At 44.9% G+C, this 13,696-nt stretch overlaps 1 protein-coding gene across 2 annotated transcripts in view; it reads left to right on the top strand.

Annotated features, from left to right (window-relative positions):
- MBTD1 (mbt domain containing 1) overlaps positions 1-13,452 on the top strand; it is a 98,020-nt gene extending 84,568 nt beyond the window's left edge. For both annotated transcript variants that reach the window (XM_068263930.1, XM_068263929.1), the window contains exon 16: positions 13,116-13,452. In XM_068263930.1, coding sequence (XP_068120031.1) covers positions 13,116-13,234 — 119 coding nt within the window. In that variant the 3' untranslated portion in view covers positions 13,235-13,452. The remainder of the gene's footprint in view (positions 1-13,115) is intronic.
- The last annotated feature ends 244 nt before the right edge of the window (positions 13,453-13,696 follow it).

Here is a 13,696-nt window from a genome sequence, read left to right as displayed (position 1 = left end):
GGGGGTCTGATCGCCGCCGGCTGCATTTGCTTAGCGGGGGGGCTCTTCAAAGCCCCCCTCCGCAGCGTTCTCCGCCATCTCGCCCGCTCCTTCCCTCTCCCTCCCCCTGTGAGCTGCGCAGGACGGATTTCCGTCCTGCGCATTGAAGGATAGGCTTCAGCCTATCATATGCCGGTGATCCCGGCCAATCAGAGGCCGGGGATCGCCGATCTGCCTTACGGCGCTGCTGGGATTTCTTCCTCGCCTGTTTACATTTTGCCGCGATCGGCGGCTCTCCGGCTGTTCACGGAGACACCCTCCATGAACTGACATGGAAAGGCCGCTCGATCGCGCGGCCGTTTCCATGGTAACCCGCAGACGACCAGTTTACGCCAATCGGCATTAGCTGGTCGTCAAGAGGTTAAAAACGCTAATCGCAAATCGCTACACAATCACTGGCAAAAAGCGTACACTTTTTAAAATCGCTGCCAAAAACGCTCATTAAAAAAGCTAGCGATTCCAATTGGCGATAGTGCGTGGGTTTCAGGCCATACAGAGGTCATCAATTTCAAACTGAAGCAACCAATCCAAAATAGGAGGGGGCTTTCAACACCATTTATTGTAATTATCTAAGGTTGTTTTATTGAATTTACCTAGATGTTTTTAAATATTACGCACCTTAAGCCACACACTGAACCAACTGGTATCTATCTGCATAATGGGTGTTAAGCAGCTGGAGTAGATGGATTGCATTTCGTTCCTAAGTATAGATCCATAAACATGCGCACAAACGAGTGACTTAGCTCAAACGCCATTACCCAGCAAAAAGAAACACAGAGTAGGGACACCAAGAGCCAGATATAGTGTGGTATGTACTAGTAATTGAAATGAAGTATTATAGCGTAATAAGCTACAGTGCTGCCCATAATTATTCATACCCCTGGCAAATTTTGATGAAAAGTTACTTTTATTCCACCAGCAAGTAATTTTTTGGCAGGAAATGATATAGGTATCTCCCAAAAGATAATAAGACGATGTACAAGAGGTATTTATTGTGGGGGGAAAAACAACTTCTCAGCTTTCATTTACATTTGAGCAAAAAGTGTCAAGTCCAAAATTATTCATACACTTCACAAGATGTCACAGTCTGTGGAAAAATTCATTCCTATACCAATCCAAATAGTCTAAACTGTTCTAAAGCATCCTAATTACCCTGATTAATTGGGAACAGCTGTTTTAATCAAATCAACAGGTGAAAAACAGCAGCTCTCTACAGTTGGTTTGTGGGCAGTCATGGCTAAGGCCACATACAGACATCAGACCATAGTCTTTGGAAAATGAAAGATCACAGACCAATCTTACCACCCTTCCTGTAGTATAAGAGCCATACTCTACACAGTCTTTTCTATGGAGCTGAACTCCACATCAGAAAAAAATCATTGCAAGATGCTGCACACACAAAAGCTGTACAGACACAAAAGATCAGTATTTGCAAAAGATCTGTTCCTGCCAAAAATCCATTCCTGCAAATTGCAATGATAGTCTATGAGATCTGCAGATCATCATACACACATGATTTAACTGACATTCATCTGCAGATCTGAAAATCCATCCTGGTGGATCTGATCTGCAGATGAATGTCAGCTAAATCATGTGTGTATGATGATCTGCAGATCTCATAGACTATCATTGCAATTTGCAGGAATGGATTTTTGGCAGGAACAGATCTTTTGCAGATACTGATCTTTTGTGTCTGTACAGCATCTGTGTGTGCAGCATCTTGCAATGATTTTTTTCTGATGTGGAGTTCAGCTCCATAGAAAAGACTGTGTAGAGTATGGCTCTTATACTACAGGAAGGGTGGTAAGATTGGTCTGTGATCTTTCATTTTCCAAAGACTATGGTCTGATGTCTGTATGTGGCCTAAGACAAAGGAGCTCAGTGAGGACCTGCAGCTGCGCATTGTGGCTGCTCACAAGTCAGGAAAGGGCTACTAGGCAATTTCTAAATGTTTTCAAGTTCTTGTGGCTACAGTGCAAAGTATTATTAAAAAATACAAGATGTTCCACGCTGGGGAAAATCTGAGGATGTGGCCAGAAGCCAAAAGTGAAACCTGTGCTGGACAGGAGAATAGTGAGAGAGGTGAAAAAGAATCCAAGGATCATCACCAAGGCCATCCTGCGTGTATTTGGGCTCTGCTGGTGGCAATGTCTCAAGGCAGACAATCCAACGGACACTGCACACTGCTGGCTTCCAGGGATGCAGACCAAGTAGGACTCTACTTCTCCAGATAAGGCACATAAAAGCTCGCCTGGCCTTTGCAAATGCTCATCTGGACAAAGAAGACTACTTCTGGTCTTCTGTGTTATCATTGTGACTAAACAATTCAATTTTTGTTTCATCTGACCATGTTTCCTTCCTGTGACGTAAAAAAGAGATGCCTTCAACCCAAAAAAAACATCCCCACCATTAAACATGGTGGTGGGAACCTAATGCTTTGGGGGTGTTTTTCAGCCAATGGACCAGTGAACCTCCCAGTAAACGACACCATGAAAAAAAGAGCAATACATGAGGATTCTCAATGACATCAGGCAGTCTGCAGAGAAACTTGGCCTTGGGAACCAGTGGTCAGTTCAGACAATGGCCTCAATTCACTAAGATCATGCTGGAGATAATAAGGCAAGAGATAACTTACCTCCACACAGTGAGAGTTATTTTATCTCTTCATTCCTTAAGTTACCTCTTCTGTAGTTAATTTACCTCCTCTGTAATTATTTGTACATACGTAATTACGATTTGTACATTCAATTGATTTTGTTTGGTTATTCGTAATTTTCGCATAATTTCATGCCGACTTTAACAGTGAATAGCATTGAGCGGCCTTCCGTGTTTCGCTTACCTCGTCGCCATGGCGACGAGCGGAGTGACGTCATGGACGTCAGACGACGTCCTGACGTCAGCCGCCTCCGATCCAGCCCTTAGCGCTGGCCGGAACTTTTTGTTCCGGCTACGCTGGGCTCAGGCGGCTGGGGGGACCCTCTTTCGCCGCTGTATGCGGCGGATCGCCGCGCTGCAGCGGCGATCAGGTAGCACACGCGGCTGGCAAAGTGCCGGCTGCGTGTGCTGCTTTTTATTTGAGCCAAATCGGCCCAGCAGGGCCTGAACGGCAGGCTCCGGCGGTACTGGACGAGCTGAGCTCGTCCAGACCGCTCAGCAGGTTAAAACATGAGGCAGTGGTGGACTTACCTCCTCCAAGCAGACACAAAAATTGCCAATGTGTCAAATACAAGTTTGTTTACATACTGAGTAGTGATGATCGTAATCAGCTAATTACGATTACACAAATTTTCGCAATTATGCCTATACGTAATTACGATTTGTACATTCAATTGATTTTGTTTGGTTATTCGTAATTTTCGCATAATTTCATGCCGACTTTAACAGTGAATAGCAAAGCCTGCATACGTGCTAGTGACACCACAATTGCTACACATGTTAAGGAGAATAGTGGGTAAAAGTAAAAAAAAAAAATTTTTTTTTTTCAAAAAGACCTTGTAGTTTTTGAGAAAATCTATTTAAAAAACTTTTTGTTTTATATTTTTAAAACTCTGAAAAATGAGTTTAAAACCATTTTTCTTTGCATATCTAAAAACCTGTTTTCTCAAAAACTATAAGGTCTTTTTGAAAAATTATTTTTTTCACTTGCACCCAACTTAACATATGTAGCAATTTTAGTAGCAATAGCATGTATGGGGTCTTTGGTATTAACCACCAAAGTCGGCACACAATTGCACAAATGATGAAATATTACTATTACATATGACATTAATTACGATTTTCTCTGAAATTTTGCATTACAATTACAATGCATAATTGTGCATACCGCTGATACTGAGTATGTAAATAAACTTGTTGTATTTGACAAACACATTGGCAATTTTTGGCACTGCCTCCTCATGTTTTAAACTTTTTAGATACTTTTATCTTTTTGGCACCTCTATCCATACTATGCTAAAAAGAAGCAACAGGTAGTTTAAAAGAAACTTAAGAAGAAGAAAAAATGAATTTATACATACCTGGGGCTTCCTTCAGGCCCATGGCTCCCTCACCGTCCTCCCAGGCTGCCTCGATGAATGCTCCTGTCAACTGGAACACGGTAGGGGGCGTGCCCCGGCTGGACTGCGCATGTGTCGACTCAAACTGACTGAAGAATATACCAAACTAGTTAGCAGAGGACCGAGACGGCCTGAGAGGACGGTGAGGGGCTGGAGGAAGCCCCGGGTAACTATATATTTCTTTCTCGTCTCAGGTACACTTTAACCACTTAAAGGGAACCAGAGAGGATGAAATATACATACCTGGGGCTTCCTCCAGCCCCATACGCACGGATCGCTCCCACGCCGCCGTCCTCCGCTGGCTGGATCCGCCGCCACCGGTTCCCGTCATTGCCGCGAGTCGGCCGGCGGACGCGGCAAATTCTCCGCATCACAGGGTGCTCTCTCCATACAGATACGCATGTGGCTGCCTACTGCGCAGCCGCATGCGTACGGGTATGGAGGGAGCCCCTGTGATGCGGACAGTTGGCCGGCTGGCTGCGTCCGCCGGAAGTGACGGTACCGGCGGATCCAGGAAGTGGAGGATGGCGGCGTGGGAGCAATCCAGGCTTATGGGGCTGGAACAAGCCCCAGGTATGTATACAATCATTTTCTATTTTGGCTGGCCATTCCTCTCTGGTTCCCTTTAAGGACCAAAGGCTTACCCCCCCCCCCCCCCCCCTCCCCTCCCAAACCAGTGACCAGGCTATTTTTTACAATTCAGGCCACTGCAGCTTTAAGGGCTAGCTGCAGGGCTGTACAACTCAGCACACAAGTGATCCCCCCCCCCCCCCCTCTTTTCTGCCCACCAACAGAGCGCTTTTTTTGGGGGTATTTTTTTACTGAAACACTCCCCTGCAGCCAGCCAATCACCACGATCAGCTATCATAGGCATCAGCCTATGAGAGCCGATCACTCTTCAGCCTCTCCAGGGGTCAGCCGAGTGACACGGCTGTCCCCAGTACAGCGCTGCCATGGATCGCAGTGCTGTACAGTATAGACCAGGCATGGGCAAAGTCGGCCCTCCTGCTGTTACGGGAACTACAAGTCCCACAATGCATTTGCCTTTATGAGTCATGACTGTGGCTTTCAGACTCCTGCAATGCATTGTGGGACTTTTAGTTCCTTAACAGCTGGAGGGCCGAGTTTGCCCATGCCTGGTATAGATGGTGGTTTCGCCGTCGAACAGTCTCCTAGTGGCGATCGCTGCTGGGAGACTGATCCATTGAAGCTGGGATGCGCGCGCAATCCCCTGCAATCTCTGCCGTCAGGACTTCAATTGTTGTTGAGCGGTCCTGGGGCTAGCGGTTAAATGGCGTTGCTCACACACACCAATATGCCCATAAAAATTGTAGTTTGAAAACTGCACGTGCAATCTGAAAGTGGTGATTCACACAACATGCGCGCATGCGCTGGAACAATGTTGTTTAAATAACTTATATGCAGCAGCCAAGTGCATGATATGGCCTGCCTAAAGGTGGCCACACTCCATACTATGTTCAATTGAAGAATTGCAAACAGATATTTAAATCAATTTTTCTGACTGATTGTAACATTTCAAAAATATGACTAATGTACCACACACCTCTATGTTCATTTTTTCCCTGATTATGATAAAAATGATTGGAAACTCTGAGAAAAGTGCTAGGGTGTGTATAAACTCACAATCTAAGGCCCAGTGCACACTGAGCGGTTTTCGGTGCGATCCGCCGGCCGCATCCGCATGTAAATACGCTTGGCTAATGTATTTTAATGGGATGGTGCACACCAGCGGTTTGAGCTTTGTAGCAAACCGCAAACGTGGCTGCTGCTGCACGTTTACATTGAGGCAGAAACGCTTCTACAAACCACAAAGTATAGGAAAAACGCAAACCGCTCTGAAAAACGCTACTTCGGAGCAGTTTGCCAGACATTTTTGTTACAGAAGCTGTTCAGTAACAGCTTTTACTGTACTGTAACAAAAAAAAACGCTCCAAAAACCGCTAGGTATGTTTAGAAAACCTCTCATGCCTAGAATCGCTCTGAAATCAGCTTCCAAAACCTCTAGCGTATTGCGGATCTGCTAGCGGTTTTGGTGTGCACTGGGCCTTACACACACCATACAATGTTTAGAAAAATTGAAAAAAAAATTCCAACATTCCGGTTCGATAGAAAATGGGAAATCCGATGGGCTTTTTCAGTCGAATGAAGAAAAAGCTTTTGATTTTTTTTTTTCGGGAGATCCGATCACATTTATCGAATTTCCATAAAATCGGATCATTTTATTGTATCGTGTGTGGCCACCTTAACAGTCATCTTAATTGATCCCTCAGTTGGATCGGGCAGAATACCTAATATCAGTCGCTGATCATCTACGTCTAGCTACTCTTTTTACAACAATTGTCATCCGAAATGGCAAAATCTGTAGTTCATCGGCTGTTTCAAACAACTTTTATCTAACATGTTTACAAGGATTACCTCACTCCTCCAGTATGCTTATTGAAACTTCTTAAAGTGTTCACCTTAATCAAACAACCAATACTTGGGCATGTGACACTGCTGTCCCCCTGGGGGACAAGAGAGCGATTGGCTCTCACAGGCAGAAGCCTATGACAGCTGACCGCCGTGATTGTCTGGCTGGGGGGAGGGAGGGGATTTAGAAAAAAAAAAAGAGAAAAAAATAGCAAAAAATATTTTTAAAAAACCCAAACAAATATTTATAAAAAATAAATAAAATAAACACAGGGGCGATCAGACCTCACCAACAGAGAGCTCTGTTGGTGGGGAGAAAAGGGGGGGGATCACTTGTGTGCAGAGTTATACGGCCCTGCAGCTTGGCCTTAAAGCCAATGGGTACTAGTTTAAAAATAAAAAAGTCGGATACTCACCTAAGGAGAGGGAAGGCTCGGTCCTAATGAGCCTTCCCTCTCCTCTCCCGGTGCCCTCGGTGCTGCGCTGGCTCCTCCGTTCGCGTCCGCCGCCGCAGGGACTTCGGAGGTCTTCGGGAGCACTCGGGCTTCCGAAGACGGGCCGCTCCATACTACGCACGCGCGAGTGCGTCATAGAGGGCGCTCGCGCATGCGTAGTAAGGAGCGGCCCGTCTTCAGGAGCCCGAGTGCTCCCGAAGGCTTCCGAAAGCTCCCTTCGGCATGCGGAAGTGGCAGTATTTGACCGAACTGGTCGAATACTGCCACGGGGGATCCTGCGCGGGACCGGGCACCGGGAGAGGAGAGGGAAGGCTCATTAGGACCGAGCCTTCCCTCTCCTTAGGTGAGTATCCGACTTTTTTATTTTTAAATTGGTAAACACTCACTTTAAAGCTGCAGTGGCCAATTAAGGTTAAATTAGCCTGGTCACTAGGGGGGTTTAACACCATGGTCCTCAAGAGGTAGAGAAAGATAATCCTACCTAATAATATACAAGTGTCCCTGCGTCCTGTCCCTGTGTCTGTGCAGGACATGAGCAGTAGCGCAAAAGCACTGACAGCTGCTGGAACAGGCCGGCTGGGCGGGTGCACGCTCTGGGCGGTCGAGTGCGCGCACAGCGGGCAGTCGGGTGTACGTGCAGCGGGCGGGTGCACGGCTGTGACAGACCTAGAGCCCGTTTTTAAACGGGCTAAGGTCACTTGTAATGACAATAAACAGTTATTGTGGGCCCAAGCCTGAGTCCAGCACATAGGGATAATTAGTTTGTATTTTTTATGCAGTCGTTTCAGGATATGTTTACTAACTTACATTTAAAATTCACACTTGAATAGGCATTATAAAATTTTAGTTTGAGAAAAAATAAACAACAGCAAAAAAAAGACTGTATGCATTAAATATATATTTGCTGATGGGTTTTACCATGTGACTAAGCCTAGGCACAAGATCACATGACTTCTTGCTCCTGCAAGCCCTATGGGTACATTTTTCCACTGTAAAGGGATTTTTTTTAATCTAGTTAAATTACAAAATGGATATTATATAGATGTTTAACAATAGTATAGACTGTATTAAACAGAGACGCCAAGCAGACTCTACAGTCTGTATTCAATGAAAATAGTTTCTTTAAGAAAAGTGATACAAAAATCGTTTACTGGCTACAACTAACTTCATCAGGCAGTGAAAGGAGCAGCTTATTAGCTGTTTTAGCAAGCATTAGCGCTTCCTCCATACTAGCTAAGACAGCAAATAAACTGCTCCTTATACTGCCTGAGAAAGCGGGCTGTAGCCCGTGAAACGCGTTTCAAACTATTTTTTGAGTACTTTGATTAAACAAACTATTTTTATTGGATACAGACTGTCAAGTCTGCTTGGGGGGAGGTAAGTCTACCACCTCCCTTTTTAAACAGGTTTTAATTGTTTTACTCTCATCTGGTGCCCCTGTTCAATATTGTCTGTATTCTGAGTCCACCCTTGGTGGATGGGTGTTATCCCCTAGCTTATATATCTACGGAGAGCGACATTCTTAACCCGAGTGGGGTCGGGTCTGATCTCCACACCTGCTATTACAGTGGTTTCCTTGGTCATAACCCAGATTTATGAGTACCTTTTCACATACGGTACATACTAATTAATTACTTAATTCATTGACATACTGCACTATTTGTGCTTTTTTATCTTTATTCCGTTTAACAATACAGTATAGCCTCTTTATAGGAAACAGAATCAGAAGTTTACTATATCAGAAATTGTCCTATAAATGGCAGGAGCAACTCTGTCCTCCCATCAGAGGTACAGGACAAGCACTTGCACATTTGGTGGACTACAAGGTTAAGTATACCTTAGGGCTGCATAGCCAGGCTGGACAAATTGCTGGTACTGTATCCAGGGATCCTTAAAAATTGCAGCCGTCACTGAATAGAGACAGCCACTCGTTTCCTGTGATTGGATCCGATACCTCCGCGGGCGAAACTTCTAGCACGTGTCCTGCAAAACTTTCTGCTCACGCTTAAGGCGATCATAAAGCCTCTCTTCAAAATGCAGCCAATCATAATAAGCTACTTGCATTTGTATAGCGAGTGGCTCTGACACCTCCATGGGCGGGACGTAGCACTCTCCTCTCCACTCTCTTTAGTCTTGCAGCGAGTAGGCCCACTCTGATCTGCACTCAAGTGAAAGTAGCCTGTACTGCGCTCCACATGCTACCAGAAATATCATAGCTAAGAAGGGTTTAACATTGACATATAATGCATGCACCACCCACTTTTTACCATATCTAGAGTCAACATCACGTAGGGGCCAAAAAACATGTTTACTATTACAGAAGCTTTATCATATCTGGGTTTACTATACTAGGCGTTGCTCCCATAGACTTATAATGGAGATTGGGCAGGACCTGGAGAGGTAGTCTACTACAGGGTGGGCCATTTATATGGATACACCTTAATAAAATGGGAATGGTTGGTGATATTAACTTCCTGTTTGTGGCACATTAGTGTATGTGAGGGGGGAAACATTTCAAGATGGGTGGTGACAATAACGGCCATTTTGAAGTCGGCCATTTTGAATCCAACTTTTTTTCAATAGGAAGAGGGTCATGTGACATGACATATCAAACTTATTGGGAATTTCACAAGAAAAATAACGGTGTGCTTGGTTTTAACATAACTTTATTCTTTCATGAGTTATTTACAAGTTTCTCTTTGTTTACAGCTATTATTTATTTATTTATTGTATTTATAAAGCGCCAACATATTACGCAGCGCTGAACATTAATTTAGGTTACAGACAATATTTTGGGGTGACATACAGCAATATGACAATACGGGAATACAAGAAAACCAGATCACACAGCACAATATGAGTACCAGGTAATGCTTAGTCAGTCACTGGATGGAGCATGGAAATTAGGCAAGTTAGGTTCACACAAATACATAGCATGGGTTCACAGTAATGGAGGTGCATGATCAGGTAGGACACAAAAGGCGGAGGACCCAGACCAAAGGCTTACAATCTAGAGGGAGAGGTAAGGACACGAACGGTAGGGGACCAGAGTTCAGCTGTGGGTTTAGAGCACTTGTGAGGGGTAGTAGGCCAGAAAGAAAAGGTGAGTTTTGAGGGCTTTCTTGAAGATGTTGAAGGAGGGGGCTGCCCTAATGGGTGGAGGTAGGGCGTTCCATAGTGTTGGAGCAGCTCTTGAGAAGTCCTGGAGGCGTGCATGGGACTGGGTGATGCGGGGGGGCGGTTAGGCGAAGTTCATTGGAAGAGCGGAGTGAGCGGCTAGGTGTGTACCTCCGAGTAAGATCGGAAATGTAGGTTGGACATATTTTGTGGACAGATTTGTAGGTCAGACACAGTATCTTGAATCTGATTCTGGACTGGATAGGAAGCCAGTGGAGGGATTCTAGGAGGGGATCTGCCGTGGTGGAGCGATGGGAGCAGTGGATAATTCTGGCTGCCCCATTCATGATGGACTGCAGTGGGGCTGTTCGGGTCATAGGGAGACCAGAGAGCAGGGCATTGCAGTAGTCAAGGCGGGAAATTATGAGGGCATGGATGAGGAGTTTGGTGGTGGCAGAGGTCAGGAAAGGGCCAATCTTACAGATGTTACGAAGGTGGAAGTTGCAGGACTTTGTGAGGTTTTGGATATGGGAAGTGAAGGAGAGTGTGGAGTCCAGGGTGACACCCAGACAGCGGGCTTGAGAGGTAGGGCGAATGGTAGTGTGGTTAACAGTGACATGCACATCTGGGAGGTTCGTGGATGGCCGGGGTGGGAAGATCATAAATTCCCTTTTGTCTAGATTTAGTTTCAGGAACCTAGCGGACATCCAGGAGGAGATGGCTGATAGGCAGGAGGAGACCTTGTCCATGGTAGTGGTGGATATGTCAGGGGTGTGGAGGTAGATCTTGGTGTCATCTGCATACAGATGATAGTTAAAACCCATGGAGGAGATAACCTTGCCAATGGAGGATGTGTATAGGGTGAACAGTAAGGGGCCAAGGACCGAACCTTTGGGGACTCCCACCGAGAGGTGGTTGGGGGTGGACGAGGACTCATTGAAGACGGTCGTGAAGGAGCGGTTGGAGAGGTAGGATGAAAGCCAGGACAGGGCGAGATCGTGAATGCCCAAAGACTGGAGGGACTGGAAGAGTAGGGGATGATCTACTGTGTCAAAAGCTGCTGAAAGGTCAAAGAGGAGGAGAATGGAGTATTTACCTTCAGCTTTAGCTAAGGTGAGGTCATTGACCACTTTGGTGAGAGCAGTTTCGGTTGAGTGGGCAGGCCGAAATCCAGATTGCAGTGGGTCTAGCAGTGAGTTGGCATTGAGGTACTGGGTCAGGCGTTTGTGAACCAGACGCTCAAGGAGTTTTGAGGCAAAGGGGAGGAGGGAGATAGGACGGTAGTTGGAGGGTAGCGAGGGGTCGAGGGAGGGTTTCTTGAGCAGGGGTAGTACAGTGGCCTGCTTGAAGTCTGAGGGGAAGGTGCCTGTGGATAGGGAGAGGTTGAACAGGGTAGTGAGGACTGGGGCCAATTCCGTGAAGTGAGGCTGGAGTAAATCAGAAGGGATGGGGTCAAGGGGGGAAGTAGTGGTATGGGAAGTCTGCAGTAGGTGGTTGACTTCCTCGGTGGTAGTAGGAGTGAAGGGAGCCATTGTGAGATGTGAGCCATTGACATGTTGCCGAGATTAACACGTGAGGAGCTGATAGAAATTGTGTTGATGTCTGGTGAACGCAGTAACCGGGTCATTGCAGCAGATTTCAATGCAAGACACCCTACAAGACCACCCATCTCCCATGCTACAGTTAGCAAACTGCTTGCTAAGTTTCATGAAACTGGTTCAGTGTTGGATTTGCCAAAATGTGGACGCATGAAATCTGTCACTAGTGAAGAAACATCAGTGGCTGTCCTAGCTTCATTCAGCAAGAGCCCACAGCGTAGCACTCGCCGCATGTCACTGGCATTAGTCGAACATCCCTTCGGCGGATATTAGCTACTCACAAATGGCACCTTTACAAACTCCAGCTACTGCAGCATCTCAACTAGGATGACCCAGATCAGCGCACTGAATTTGCAGAATGGGCAAAACAGAAATTGGAACAGCACCCTCAGTTTACGCAGAAGATTTTGCTCAGTGATGAGGCAAACTTTTATGTGAATGGTGAAGTTAGCAAACAAAACCACCGCTATTGGTCTGACACTAACCCACATTGGATAGATCCCTCCAAGACTGTTGGAACAAAAAAATTGATGGTATGGTGCGGTAAATGGGGTACAAAGATAGTGGGGCCATTCTTCATCAATGGAAACCTCAAGGCCACTCGATATGCAAAACTGCTACATGATGATGTGTTTCCCTCTTTATGCACTGAAGCTGGCACATTCCCTGAGTTTTTCCAGCAAGATGGTGCACCACCACATTATGGGTGTCAGGTCCGAGCATTCCTAGATTAACAGTTTCCTGGAAAGTGGATTGGTCGTCGTGGGCCAGTTGAATGGCCCCCAAGGTCTGCCGATCTGACCCCCTTAGACTTTTATCTTTGGGATCATCTGAAGGCAGTTGTCTATGCTGTGAAGATACAAGATGTGCAGCACCTAAAACTATGGATACTGGAAGCCTGTGCTAGCATTTCTCCTGCGGTGTTGCTATCAGTGTGTGACGAGTGGGAGAAGAGGGTTGCATTGACAATCCAACACAATGGGCAGCGCATTGAACACATTTTATAAGTGGTCAGAAACTTGTAAATAACTCATGAAAGAATAAAGTTACGTTAAAACCAAGCACACCATTGTTTTTCTTCTGAGATTCCCAATACGTTTGATATGTCACATGACCCTCTTCCTATTGAAAAAAACAAAAGTTGGATTCAAAATGGCTGACTTCAAAATGGCTGCCATGGTCACCACCCATCTTGAAAAATGTCCCCCCTCACATATACTAAAGTGCCACAAACAGGGAGTTAATGTCCCCAACCATTCCCATTTTATTAAGGTGTATTCATATAAATGGCCCACCCTATATACTAAAATGTATACTATACCAGAGTGTATTATAATATTATTATTATATATAGATTATACTGTAGTATACTTGCAGTTTGCGGGTACATCTGTAAATGTTCGTATTTTTTTTCCCTGCAGTTACGACGTTGCAACTGAAAGATGAAATGCTTGACGGGGAGGAATACACATTTCTTCAAGGCAATTCTGACCAGGAGAGCAATGGATCTGGCAGCTACTACATCAAACAAGAGCCCTGATGCAAGTTGAATGATTCTTAACTTAATAACCCTTTAAGAATGTTTTCTTACAAACAAAACAAAACTTAAAAGAAAAAACTGTACAAATCTTAAAAAAAAAAAAAAAATCACACACGAAAATGGACTCGCGTGCAGGGACACTGTCAAGTGTAAGAGATAATATTTTGGTGAAGATTAACAAAAAAAAAATTTTACAGTTTATTAAATAACGTTGATGATTTTGTGTTGTACCTGACGTTTTTAAAAAGAAATGTAATATTTTCAGATTTTACAAATATTGTGCATTGTGGGCAAAGAAACTGACTTTTTTTTTCTTGGTACCTTTAGCAGGGCTAGATCTATTTGTTTAGGAAGGGTAATATTTTGCAAAAAAAAATGAAAAACAAAAAAAAAATTGACACAATCTTGGTACACACTGGGTAGCTCTTTTTTGGTGACCAGGAAACTTGTTTATTTTAATAA

This window comes from Hyperolius riggenbachi, chromosome 12 (assembly GCF_040937935.1).
Source record: "Hyperolius riggenbachi isolate aHypRig1 chromosome 12, aHypRig1.pri, whole genome shotgun sequence".
Classification (NCBI taxonomy): Eukaryota; Metazoa; Chordata; class Amphibia; order Anura; family Hyperoliidae; genus Hyperolius; species Hyperolius riggenbachi.
The sequence above is the reverse complement of the archived record's forward strand: the minus strand, read 5'-3'. Positions and strand labels throughout refer to the sequence as shown.